At 43.5% G+C, this 13,590-nt stretch overlaps 1 protein-coding gene across 1 annotated transcript; it reads left to right on the forward strand.

The window, feature by feature from the left end:
• The first annotated feature begins 664 nt into the window (after positions 1 to 664).
• On the forward strand, positions 665 to 11,577 carry SLC2A6 (solute carrier family 2 member 6). The gene is made up of 10 exons (XM_042478720.1): positions 665 to 759; positions 1,023 to 1,185; positions 1,929 to 2,135; positions 4,206 to 4,305; positions 5,442 to 5,653; positions 6,608 to 6,760; positions 8,281 to 8,389; positions 8,917 to 9,084; positions 9,515 to 9,660; positions 10,741 to 11,577. Exons 1-10 carry the CDS (start codon positions 665 to 667, stop codon positions 10,909 to 10,911), a joined length of 1,524 nt encoding a protein of 507 aa, XP_042334654.1. The 3' UTR covers positions 10,912 to 11,577.
• Positions 11,578 to 13,590: the final 2,013 nt, after the last annotated feature.

Raw genomic sequence — 13,590 nt, forward strand, 5'->3', positions numbered from 1 at the left:
CTCTCAGCCTCAAGGGAAGGTAATGACAAGCCTCCTCTGAACTGATCTTGCCAAGAAAACCCTATTATAGGTTTGCTTTAGGGTCACCATAAGTTGGAAATGACTTGAAGGCATGCAACAAACATGCTTGGAGCATCCCAATGGGAGGGAGGTACTTCTTAGTCTTCCTGCCAGTTCCTCTACAAAACCTATCCTCTCTAGAAATCCCCCTTTGCCCTGTCAAACTATAATGTCAAGCTGCTGGTCCTCATCTTCAACTGAAGTGAAGCCTACTGAAAAGATGGAGCTATGCCAGGAGCTTTTATAGGAATGGTTTTTATTTACAGTGAAGTACCGTTTTAAGCATTAGTCTGGCTCAGAGTTCTGTAACTCTGTTTTAAGCCAACGAAGCATTTTAACAAAGATAAGTTCACCATTAAAATCTGGTTGAGTACATTATAAGATACAGTATATGTATTATAGCTGTAAATAAACCATACAAAATGAATTCATTTTAACATTAGAGGTTTTATCTTTTCTTTTGTAATGTCCTTCATTTTTCTTGTCCTCCTTTGTGGTTATAACATCTGGTCATCCTGACCCATATTATACAGTTATAGCAGTTTGATTCCACTTTAACGATGATGACTCCATTCTCTGGAATCCTGGGATTTGTAGTTTGTAGATGAAGGTTCCAGAATTCTCTGCTAGTTCAGGCGAGTGGAGTGGAGACTTTCTCTTGCACAGAAGCCCTCCTCCAAACTCCAAGGATTGCATCGGGTGACGCCAAGGCAATGAAAGTGGTCTCAAACTGCTATACCTTTGCAGTGTAGCTACATATGTACCCTTGAAGGTATATGATAGCAATGAACATACTCCAAGGTGTTTTCTTTAATGGCTCATACGGTGTGAATGGCCAGCTTAAGGCTGAATCCACATTCAAATGAGGCATAGATTTTGAAGAAGTTTTGCAATGTGCCTTCAAGCTGGACGACCTCATACATGTTCTCTAACTGTTTCCTCATCTCCTCTCTCCTTCTCAGGACACTTAAAAATGGGTGGCTCTTCCTCGCTGCTTTTGCTGCTGTATTGGGAAACTTCAATTTTGGTTTCGCTTTAGTATATACCTCCCCGGTCATCCCAGTTTTGGAAAGATCTCCAATCCCTAACTTGAGACTCAAGGAGGACACAGAGTCTTGGTTTGGGGTAAGCATGGTGGTGTCGGAACATCACAGATGCCAGTCTTCTTCACTGGCGATGCATTCCCAAAGCTGTTCTGCTGGTCATGGTCAGATATACAACTAAACATGAAAGTTAAAATCATACAAGTAATTGTATTTCCCCTTACCGTGTACAAATGCAAGAGCTGGACAGATAAGAAGATGGACAAAAAGAGATGTGGTGCTGGAGAAGAGTGCTAAGGATATACCATGGATAGCAAAAAGAACAAAGAAGTGGGACCTAAACAGATCAAGCCTGGAGACAAAAATGACTAAACTGAGGCTGTCATACTTTGACCACATCATGAAAAGGCAGGATTCATTAGAAAAGACAATAATGTTAGGAAAGGCAGAGTGAAGTAGAAAGAGAGGAAGACCACATGCTAGATGGACAGACTCAGTTGAGGAGGTCACAGGTATGAATCTCCAAGAACTTGGAAGAATAGTGGAGGATTCAGCCTTGCATCCTTCCATAGGTTGATAAATGTATACCCAACTTGTTGGGGACAATGGGCTTACACATTGTAAACTGCTTAGGGAGTGCTTGAGTGCACTCATAAGCAGCATAGAAATGTGTTTGCTATTGCTATTGCTATAGAGAATCTTGGAGATGTCTCATCCACAGGGTCGCCATGAGCTGAGATCGACTCGAGGGTGGTTAACAACAACAAGGGTTGCAATCTGGATTTTCTTTCTACCCACCCCTCTGTGTTTCTTTCTATATTTCAGTCTGTATTTACTCTGGGCGTCGCTACAGGTGGCTTGGGCACCATGTACTTCAACGACCGCTTAGGCCGCAAGCTGAGCATCATACTCTCCGCTGTGCCATCTGTCATTGGCTATCTCTGCATGGCTGGCGCCCAAGAAATCTGGATGCTGCTGGTGGGCAGGTTGCTGACGGGATTTGCAGGCGGTGTGACCTCTGCTTCTATTCCAGTATGTAAAACCACAGCCCTTTTTAAGTAGGGACCACAGCCCAGTTGTAATGGTTTTGGATATTGAGTTTTTCAGCACAACTGGGTCCATGTCTCCCCCATACCTGAGTGCCATCCTATTTGGCTGCCTAAGATGCATCCAGCCAGTTCAGTTAAATATATAACTATGAGGGTGGAGAAATTGGTGCAAAGTTACTTTCAGTTCTAATAGCCAACTTCCTGGTCCTCTACATGAAAGGGGATTTCCTCTAATGTAGTGGCAAAATGTTACTCAATCTGGTTGGGCTGAAGATCCACTTTTGCCTACTTTCTTGTTCATTATGGGAGGTAATATGTAGGTAATATCTTGGAAGCTGCATGTGATCTTATTGTCAAGGTTTCACAGATGAAAACCGGGACACATGTGGCCAGACTATATCAAAATGTGTTAAAAGTTCTTGGTGAGAAACTTCACACAATCTGAGAGAGGAAGTAGCAGTTTGCTTTTGACAGAACCCACTTTTGTCCTCTCCTTTCCTTGCTTAAATTAACTGGGTGCAGCAGCAAACCATTTTTGCATTTTGAGCCCAGTTTTCAGCAAATGAAATAAGCTGAGGACAAATGGAGAAGGTGGAAGAGACAGAAACTGGGACATTTTAAAGGCAGATGAGAAAGTAGAATGACAAAAGGAATAATTAGGACTGTCCCTGTCAAGTCAGGACAGTTGGAAGGAATGCTTTGTGGCTCTTTTTCAGGATGGGAAAAACAAGCACATCTAACATTAACATAATTAAATAAGCACATGCAACAGCAGTGATAGAAGCTGTATGTGTAAGTGTAATCCCAACCTCTGAAATTGGTTTTCTTTTGTATCTCTTTGGTTTCTTTGCTTAATGTCTGCCTTCTTGATGCAAACTGACAAAGTCTTGTAACCACAGGAAGCTTAGCTTGGCAGCTTGGTCTCCTGTTCATATTCTAGTAGCATTTTTAGCATTTTCATTTCTAGTTCAGTTAATGACACACCCTTAGAATGCTGGCAGTTTTTCAGATGGCACTGAATTCTGAATGCATCTTTCTATTTTCTCTCTCTGCTCTTGCTAATTTCAGAGGGCGGGATGTATGCTAAATCTAGATGGATACAGTGGAACCTTGGTATCCACTGTGGTTTGGTTTCAGGACCTCTCATGGATGCCAAACTCTGTGAATGCTCAAGTCCCATTGTATACAGTGGGCTATAAAATGGCAAAATCAAGGTTTGCTTTTTGGAACGTTTTAAAAAAATACATTTTGAATCCGTGGATGCAGAATCTGTGGATATGGAGAGCCGACTGCAAATGCTATTAAACAAAATCTAAAAATAGGAGGAAGTTGTGCAGTCCTGAAATGACTGGGGCTTTAGTTTCCCCTTTTGGTTTCTAAGAGGAACCTTAAAGAAGGGCTGGAATACAACTGTAGAGCCTGCGATTTACATGTCAAGCGCTTGCTTTTGTTTTCCAGTGTTTCCAGGCTGGGTTGGGAAAATGTCAGTGGATACAGTACTGAGCTCAGTGGCGCAACATACCTTCCACGTCTCTAGATTTGACAGAAACATTCCCAATTAATCCTCTTTGATTCCACTTTTCCAGCTATGTTTAAAATGTCCCAGTTTCTCTGTCCCCCTTTGTCCTCAGGTTACCCCAATTGCTGCAAACTGAGCTGAAACTGCCAAAGTGATTTGTACTCCATTAATGACTCTGGAGAGCAAGGGTTCGATTCCCAGGAAATCCATTGAGCAGGTCTTATGCTCTCAGCCTCAGGGAAAGGCAATGGCAAACCTCCTCTGAACAAATCTTGCCAAGAATACCCCAAGATAGTTTTGCCTTAGGGTCGCCATAAGTTTGGAAACTTGAAGGCACACTACACACACATGCTACAATACTGCTAGTGAGAAAGCTTCCTCCGCTTTACTTTACTGGCGCCTCACAAAACTACAAATCCCATTATTCTGTAGGATGGAGCCACGGCAGTTAAAGTGGTGTTGAACTGCGTTGTTAGGCAGTGTAGATGCACCTTTGGTGGCCAGCCCTGATTGCATCACTTTCTCTTCTTCCAGGTCTATATTTCTGAGATCAGTCACCCCAGAGTCCGAGGAACGTTGGGTTCCTGTCCTCAACTCATGGCTGTCTTGGGTGCTCTCTTCTTGTACGCTTTAGGTAAGTGCTGAATGCAGGTCTTGGACTATGGAAATAGTCTTACTGAGATGACTGAGGCCTCATTCCCACTACAAAATAAATCGGTTTTGGAGTCGAATCAATGGAGTGATTTAGCACTGAATAGACATTCGCACTATTTGAGCCTTTGATTTACCTACCCGTTTCAGTTTAATCCACTTGGTGTTCACATTAAGTGATGGATCAATTTAACATGGAGTCACCTCATAGAGGTGACAGTGCCATAGGAACCGATTCTGATCCGCAGCCCATTCACACTAGTGCTGAATCGATTTATCGCAAAAGATGCGGGGAATTTAGTGGATCCGGAAGAAGTGCTTTAAATGGGTCTAGTGCCACCCCTCCAACAAACTGCACCAGGGATTCAGTGCAAGTGCGAACAAGGGCCATTTAAACCACTTCAAACCGGTTTGCTAACTGGTTTATTATGTAGTGGGAATGGAGCCTGAAAGGAGCCATGTCTTCTTAAAGGGTATCCCATTCCTTGCAAGCTTTCTTCCAGTCTAAAGGCCAAGTCTGCTGGCCAGACAAGTAGGACCAGTTTAGGAGCTCCTTCACATGGTTTTTAAAAATGATTCTGTCTTCCTTGCAGCTTGTTTAAAAAAACACAGGATATTTCACAACTACCTGAACTTCTCTGATCTTCCAAATCTTTGGCTTTAAACCTTACTTGTAACTTGGCAGTTATCCAAGGGCAACCTCAATTCATGAGATTAGATACTGTCATGCTCCACACCAAGGGGGTCTATGCAAAAAGTGTAAATAAAACAGAGAGAAAGAGAGAGATCTGTTCTAAACACTTACTAAAAACTCAGGCTATGTGCATGCGGTGTAGAGTATACGGAATATACATGTTTTCATATTTAGATTTGGGCCCCGTCTCCAAGATATCTCATTATGTCTATGCAAATATTCCAAAATAGTCTCATGATATATAGCAAATATTCCAGTGTCAGAACACTTCTGAAATGGCAAGCTCTGCCATTGTTTAAGCACTTGCACAAGTCATCCCAAAGAGTTCAAGACAAGAGTCTTGGTCTGTGTGGGCTATTTCCTTGAGGCGTCCAAACCTGAATCCTTCTCTTCAGCTCTCCTTGTTGTTCCTCTTCCCATCACAGGCCTCATCCTCCCCTGGCGATGGCTGGCTGTGGCTGGAGAGGTGCCCGTTGTCTTCATGGCCGTCTTGCTCTGTTTCATGCCCAACTCACCTCGTTTTCTGATCTCCAAGGGGAAGGAGGAGGAAGCCCTTAGTGCGCTGAGGTGGCTGCGAGGAGAAGATGTGGATTACTGGTGGGAATATGAGCAGATCAAGGACAGTGTGAAGGAGCAGGTGCAGTGTGGCATGTGGCGGGGAGGAAATTGTAGGGGATGATGCCCATATGATGATACCTTAGGCTACATCTTATCCTAAGTGGGACCGAGAGCCATCACAATGTAGTGGTTTGAGTGTTGGACTATGGGCCCAAACAGACAGGCCAAAATAAAGCTGCTTTGGGTCACTTTGGAGGTATGCTGTTTAAATGATGCATGCGTCCTTAGAGTCCAAAAGCTGTACCAAAGCTGCACTGCAGTCCTAAGGACTGGAGGGCAGCTTTGGAGCAGCTTCTGGCCTCTTAAGATGCATGTGTCATTTAAATAGCATACCTCCAAAGTGACCAGAAGCAGCTTTATTTTGGCCTGTCTGTTTGGGCCCTAAGACTCTGGAGACCAGAGTTCAAATCACTGCCTGGCAATGGACACTCACTGGGTGATCTTTGGCAAGCCTTGCCCTCTCAGCCCCAGCAAACCTCATGATAGCTTCACCTTAGGGTTGCCATAAGTGGGACCCAACTTGAAGGCAACAAGAACCCTGTCTCTCAGTGACAGTTAACCAGGGAATATCTAATGCAGCACCTTCCAAATGGGAATCCTCACCCACCCCAAATTAAAATGAGATGTTTCACTCTTACTTCCTCAAAGCTTAAGCTTTCTAGTATGAACAGCTGGAGACCGCAGCAATGCAACATCTGTGGAAATATAGTCAGCCCGCCATATCAACAGATTCTGTATCTTTAGATTCAGCCATCCATCGAATGGATTATTTTTTTAAAAATTCCAAAAAGCAAACCTTGATTTTGCCCATTTTATATAAGGGACACTATTTTACTACGCCATTGCATGTAACGGGACTTGAGTGCCCACAGATTTGGGTATCCATAGGGCAGTCCTGGAACCAAACCCTAGTGGACACCAAGGGCCCAGTGTATATCTCTGTCTTACCAGTTTTGTCTCCATGTTTACTTAGAGAAAACCAGTGTCTTGGGCAGAGATCAAAACACCCTACATCTGGAAACCGATCGCAATCACCTTGCTGATGAGATTCTTGCAACAGCTGTCGGGCGTCACTTGCGTCTTGGTATATTTGCAGACGATATTTGACCACACAGCAGTCATATTGGTAAGACAATTCCTCCTGGTTCATTGCCTGTGTCCCTTCGTCTTTCTAACCTCTCTGGAGCATTCTGCTAACCCGACTAACCCATATTTCCAGCTTTGTCACTGTTCTTTAGGGCAGGGCTGGAAATACATCCCCCCCAGCCCATGTTTAGGACTGTTTCTACCATCATCCCCCACTATTGGCTATGCTCCCTTGTGCTGATGGGAGTTGCTGTCCAGCAACGCCTGTAGGGCCACATGTTTCCCAGTCCTGTTCTATGGCAGACAGATGCTTCATTTTAGAGCGCGGTCCTATATTTTGAGGAGTTCTCCATTCGACAGGCTCTTTGATCCAAGTGTGATTCAATGATAAAGAATTTTAATAAGAATGAACAGGAAGGGGTCTTGAAGTTTCCGGTCAAGGCTTTGCAACTCATAGACAGCTGAATAAGTGGCAGGCCTTCAGCTCACCTCATCACAATCTTCCCTAATATGACAAAATGTCTTGCATCTCTGTTTAAATTCTAGTATGTGTATAAATTCTAATGAATCTAACAGTAAACTAAAAAAAAAACCCACTAGTTTTCTTTTCCTCTCCATATGTGCAACTGAACACAAATCTGTGTCCGGTTTCGTGGTAATGTGTTTCCTCTCTCTCTCTCTCTCTCTCTCTCTCTTGTTTTCTTTGAAATTGAGTTCAGTGGCCACCCTACCAGATACCTTCCAAAATTTCATAAATGACAACCAGGACATCTGTGGCCAAGCAATATCAGAGTGTGGTCAAGATGGCAAAATTTATTTACGAGGAAGAAGATAACACCTAGAGAAGATTTAGCAGTTTCCTATTGCTTGAACCTACTGGGAAGGGTCTCTCCTCTATTCTTCTCCTAATTAGTTTATTAAGAGCATATTACTTTTGCATTTTGAACCCAGAAACTGAAGTAAGCAGAGGATCGAAGGGAAAAGCAGTATTTGGCCAGGACAGTCTGAATTAATCCTGTGTCATCCCATTTTTTCCAGCTGCTTTTAAAATGTCTCTGTTTCTCTCTCCTCCTCCCACTTTCCCCCTTTGTCCTCAGCGTACTTCAACTGCTGCAAAATGAGTTCAAAGTGCAAAAGTAGTCTTAGCAGATGTGTGTGTGTAAGTGTGAAATCTTATCTTTCCCCGTAGACACAGGCAAAAGCAAACTGCTTCATCCTCTCCTTCCTCATTAATACCTTTTGCTGTCTTGACCATACCTTGATGTTACCGGGTCTCACCTGTCCTGGTTTTCATCTGTGAAATGTTGGAGGGCATGTCATAAGGATCAAAATAAAGATTCAGACTCATAAAGAAAGTAGACCTTTTGAGCCGTTGTGTGATCTGGAGGGCCTCCCCAATACTTAGGACATTGGCTCCTAATGTCTCATTTACTGTCAACGTCTAGTTTGAGGTCTAAATCTCTGGGGATCTTTCCTTCCAAAAGAAATCAGAGCCCGTACAAATGTCGAAGAAGCATGACACATCCCAAATCTGGTTGGCATATCCTTGTGCTTTCACAGCCGCCACAGTATGATGCTGTTATCGTTGGGGCCGTCCGCTTGGGGTCTGTGCTGGTTGCCGCATTCTTCATGGATAAAGCTGGGAGAAGAATCCTTCTGTTTATCTCAGGTACAAGTTCCATCTTATCCACTTCACACATGCATTCATTCATTTTGTTTCATTCAGCAAAGCAGTGGATGAAGAACAATGAGTCAAAATAAGCTTTGAAAAATCTTTTAGGGGCCTTTTTGTGTATGTCTAAGTGCAAATCTTGCCAAGAAAAGCCCATGATAGGTTCACCGATCGAGTTGGAAATATTATTGCTATTGTCAATATTTCAGGGTAAAAAGGAAACCATCAGACTTGAAACAGCTTAGGGACCACTGAGATACATGGAAAAATCTCTTCTGAATATAAGTTGTGTTAATGAATTTGTAAACGACTTTATAACTGATGGATTGGGAGATCCAGGTTTAAGGAATAGTGAAACGGACCAGTGACGTTGAGCCAGCCGGTGTCTCTTTCAGCCTGGCCTACTCCACAAGACTGTTGTGAGGATAAAAGTAGGGGCAAAGAGAGCCTTCAAGTCATTGAAGGGAAGACAGGGAATCAGCACACTGACTACATTAAATAGATCATGTTTTCTTTCTTGGCAGCTATTGTCATGTTCTTCTCCAACCTGACTTTGGGCTTGTACATCCACCTCATACCCACGCACAATTCCTCTGCAGTGATGGTTAATGGTAGCCACAATGGCCTCGCCACCAGCCCGACCAATGGCCTCACAGTTCTTCCTCTGATCGCGACCATGTTCTTCATCACAGGTAAGGCACCGAGGGACTGGGACAACAAAGTTTGGAGGTCCACATGGTACACACTTCTGCCATAACTGATTGTCTTTCCCTTGGGAAACAGGAGGTTTGACTACAGTGGACTTTTTGTCTGCTCCAGCAGGCATCTTGGTGTGGGATAAAGCCAAGATAGGATGGGGACTAATGTCTGCTGCCACCCAACAGGGACGTAGCCAAGGGGGGGGGTTCTTGGGGTCCAGACCCCCCTTCCATTAGAAAAAAGAATGGTGTGTGCTGCTGCGCCGCCGCACTCAAGCCCCATTATAATGGTGGCACTTAGTCTGGACCCCCCCTTCCTAAAATCCTAGCTACGTCCCTGCACCTGATATCCTCTAGAAGGGAGTCATTCTGTATAATTCAGCCTGAAGACCCACTCTTATAGGTCTCTCTTGTGTTCTTCTAGGCTATGCCATGGGCTGGGGTCCCATCACTTGGCTGCTGATGGCTGAGGTTCTCCCACTGAAGGCCCGAGGGGTAGTTTCTGGGTTGTGTGTGCTAGTGAGTTGGCTGACCGCTTTCGCCTTGACCAAAGTCTTTCCGATGGTGATGGTAAGTAGAGCAAGGCAGCACTCGTTGGCATGGAGTCACATTAGTTGGATCGCTCTGCTTTTGCTTCTGAAAGTTATGTGTACAGTGGACCCTTCCCATCTGTGGAGGTTCACTTTCAGCCTACCCCCCTACCCCCCATAATTTTGGATAGCAAAAATTATGGGCAGCCATGCATCATATTATTCAATGGTGGCGACATGCATACAGATGCGGCAGCATGCTGCCATTGAACCATATGGGCCAGGGAGATCAATTCGACTTATGGTGACCCCATGGTGTTTTCTCAGGCAAGGAATACTCAGAGGTGGTTTTGACGGTTCCTTGCTATGATATAGAGCCGTTGTATACTGCAAATGTGCAAAAAAAGTGTATAAAATTTCAATAACTGAGAAACAAGATCTAGTAATGTGAGCAAACCAAGAGAGAAGGAACAGGAGGTCAGCTTCGGAACAAAATTTTGCTCAAGTCCAAAGACTTGAACTGATTGCTGGAGGACCAGATGAAGGTGGCAGAGAGCTGAGGGCCAGTGAAGCACAGGGTTGTAGGAAAATCTCTCGCGTTGGTTTCTAGACACAGAAGAAGTTGTGATAATATTTGCTGTAATAAGTCAGGTGACCGGAAGTTTAGATTTTTCAGCTACTAGTTCAAAACAGATAACCAAATCTTTGAGTACAGATTTGAAGCCAACATAGACCTAAAGATGTCCTCATCCAAACTTTGGTCAGAGACTGAACCATAGTTTAATCTCTGTAGGAAAACACCTGCATTATCCATTGTTTCCATACCATTCCTCTACTTTTCCACCTGGCTTCCAAATGTTGTTGTTGTTAACTGTTGTCAAGTTGGCTTCGACTCATGGTGACCCCAGGAATGAGATGCCTCCAAGCCTCCCTGTCCTCAATCACTTTGCTTGGGTCCTATAAACGCAGGGATGTTGTCTCCTTGGTTGAATCTATTCATCTCACATACAGCCTTCCTCTCTTTCTATGCTCTCCACTTTTCTAGCATGACTGCCTTTTCTAGTGAGTCATTTCTTCTCATGATGACTTTCCTAATGGATGCCTCATTTTCATTGTCCAGGGGAAGTACGGCCTGGAAGTCCCCTTCTTCTTCTTCAGCGCCATCTGCGTGGTGAACCTTATCTTTGCATATCTCATTCCTGAAACCAGAGGGAAGTCCTTGGAGCGGATAGAATCCTATTTCCGCACCGGGCGGAAATCGTTTCTGGAATCTTTCCGAGGACGTAGGTGAACATTCAAACACTCATTGAGAATGAGAGTGATATTGGTTGATCACTGTGGTGACTATTCCCTAAATGAACAGGTCTCAACCATCATGAAATGGAGAGGTACAGGGAGATATCACTCCTTTGCATCTATTCGTATCGTTCAGATTGAGACAGAATACGGCAACTAAGAGACAGCAATACAAATCAAGATGCAGTTCGATGTCCCTTCCACGGTCTTATCCCTGCTCCTTCAGTTACAAGGTGGCAACAGTGACACTGACCTATCTTACAAGGTTGTCGTAAGCATCACGAATATAACGTAGCACTTTGAACCATGTAAAGACTATATAAAGTTGAAGCAATATGTATTACAGAGTCACAGAAAAACAGGAACAGCACTTGTGTGGCCCTTACACAGAACCGTGGTTTTCTGGACAAATATCTCCCTGCCCAAACGAACACATCTGCATTGACTAAATAACATTACAGCCTTATACTTTTCTACTCACAAGTAAGTGCACTGAGTTAAGTCAGTTGGTGGGTATAGTTATGAGGGCAATGAGTGTATTACCCTCAGAATAAGAATCATCCCCCCCATGAAATGTTTCTTCAGTCTCCAGTTTTCTGGCATTGCAGAGTGAGGCACTGGAAATTGTTCACACTTTGTTGTTGTGTGACTTCAAGTTGTTTCTGACTTATGGCAACCCTAAGGCAAACATATCATGGGGTTTTCTTGGCAAGATTTGTTTAGAGAAGGCATACTTACCTAGTGCAGAAATAATGCACTTTGGCACCACTTTAGCTGCCATGGCTCAATGCTAAGGAATTCTGGCAATTGTAGTTTTGTGAGATGTGAGTTCTCCAAGAGTTCTGCAAGAGAGGTCTGGTGCCACAACAGACAACAATTCCCACTATTCCATAGCATTGAGCCGAGGCAGGAAAAGTGGTGTCGAACCGCATTATTTCTGCAGTGCAGATGCACCCGTGGTCCAACATTAAAACCACTACACTCCACTGGCTCCCGTTCATGCCTTAAACTCTTCTGTTTGTTGTGTTCATATTCCCTTGGTAACTTGCTTTTACTTTTAGCAGGAACATCACGTACTGTGTAGTAGTAGTAATAGTAGTAGTACTAGTATTAGTAATAATAATAATAATTGAAAGCATCAGCTCCTGCTAAAGGGACTTTCCAGAGCTGTTCAACATTGGACTTGCCTGTCCTGGGAGCTGGTGGGCTCACCTTTCTTGCAGCTTTTAAAACAAAGATTAAATGGCCACCTCTTGGGTTGCTTTTATGGCAGAGGGATGGGTTACATGGCCCTTGGAGTCCTTTCCATCTCAATGGTATTTTTCCTAAAACAATATTAAGTCAAAACAAAACAAAAAACCCATCACATCCTCTTCCACATGCAAAAATTGGGCTTCATAAAAACATGCACTCCTCCTTTTCCCCCCTTCCATTGCACATCACGTTCTTTAGGAGCAAAGAGACATTTGGAGATATACAAAGAGACACATACCCAACAGGTGTAGCAAAGAGCCTTTGAAACCACACATTTAATACCAGAGGTAGAATGGTCTTTTTATTCACTGCATACACAAGAGAGGCTCAACTTAGGCAGTTGCTGAAAAGGAGAGTTGCCAAGGGAATCTACATTTCATATCAATCAATAAATACAAAAACCAATTTCCTCTGACTGAATCTGTTTGGGCAGAACTGGTTCCCCTGGTCACCATTCCCCCTAAATCAGAGATTCCCAAACTTTGGTCCTCTATTTGTTTTGGACTTCAGCTCCCAGAAGCCCAGCTAGCTTATCCAATCATCAAGGATTCTGGGAGTTGAAGTCCAAAAGATCTGGAGGGCTGACGTTTGGGAACCTCTGCTCTAAATAAAAGAGATGGGGATGCAATATAAAGCTATGGCTCAATTGTTTGACAAGAAGGGAGTGATGCCAAATTTTATTTGACCAGTTGTCTAAGAGTCGGTTGCATGCCAAGACTAAGACTTGGTGGAGGAAAGCAAAGCCAGGTCTGTAACTGAGCCATCAGCTTGAGACATATGGGAGTTGTAGTCCAAGTCAGTGGAAAATGAAATTTGGTTGACTCCAACACAGACCCAAGAGCTCCTAAACAAAATGGCGGCTATTTCACGTAAACCGACACGGGTATCCTCTTCTTCTTTAACAATGAGACAAGAATTTACGGCTCTTGTCCCAACAACATATCAACTGCTTAGTTAGTTGAATCTCATCAAATACATACATCAGTCAGTTCAGTTGTCCATAAAAAAAAAAAGACATGCTTGAATGCAAGTACTAGCTCTGGTTAGAGACAATCATTCCTTAGCTTGCAACCCATTGCTTGATCCCAACTAGAGTAACCTCTAGTTACTACCTCAGCAAGGATATGGAGGACTGGGTGTTTTGGAAGTCTCTCATTCATATGGTCACTATAAGTCGAATCCAACTTGAAGACAAGTGACAACAACATATGAATCCGGCAATGTGTCTCCATTTAATGAAAGAATATGTTCCAGATGTTCATTCTCTTGTGCATCCTGACCTCTAGGGATGCATTGCAACACTACAGCAGGAAGGACAAATTGTCACATGCCGCTCCATCAACTAAGTCTACAGCTTAATTGTGAAACCCTATCTATCTATCTATCTATCTATCTATCTATCTATCTATCTATCTATCTA

The sequence above is a fragment of the Sceloporus undulatus genome, chromosome 7 (assembly GCF_019175285.1).
Source record: "Sceloporus undulatus isolate JIND9_A2432 ecotype Alabama chromosome 7, SceUnd_v1.1, whole genome shotgun sequence".
Classification (NCBI taxonomy): domain Eukaryota; kingdom Metazoa; phylum Chordata; class Lepidosauria; order Squamata; family Phrynosomatidae; genus Sceloporus; species Sceloporus undulatus.

Coding starts and splice junctions, on each gene's coding strand:
- SLC2A6 (XM_042478720.1), top strand. CDS start 665: ATGAAGGTTCCAGAATTCTCTGCTAGTTCAGGCGAGTGGAGTGGAGAC. Junction 760..1,022: donor AACTCCAAGGATTGCATCGG/GTGACGCCAAGG, acceptor TCTCCTTCTCAG/GACACTTAAAAATGGGTGGC. Junction 9,661..10,740: donor AAGTCTTTCCGATGGTGATG/GTAAGTAGAGCA, acceptor TTCATTGTCCAG/GGGAAGTACGGCCTGGAAGT.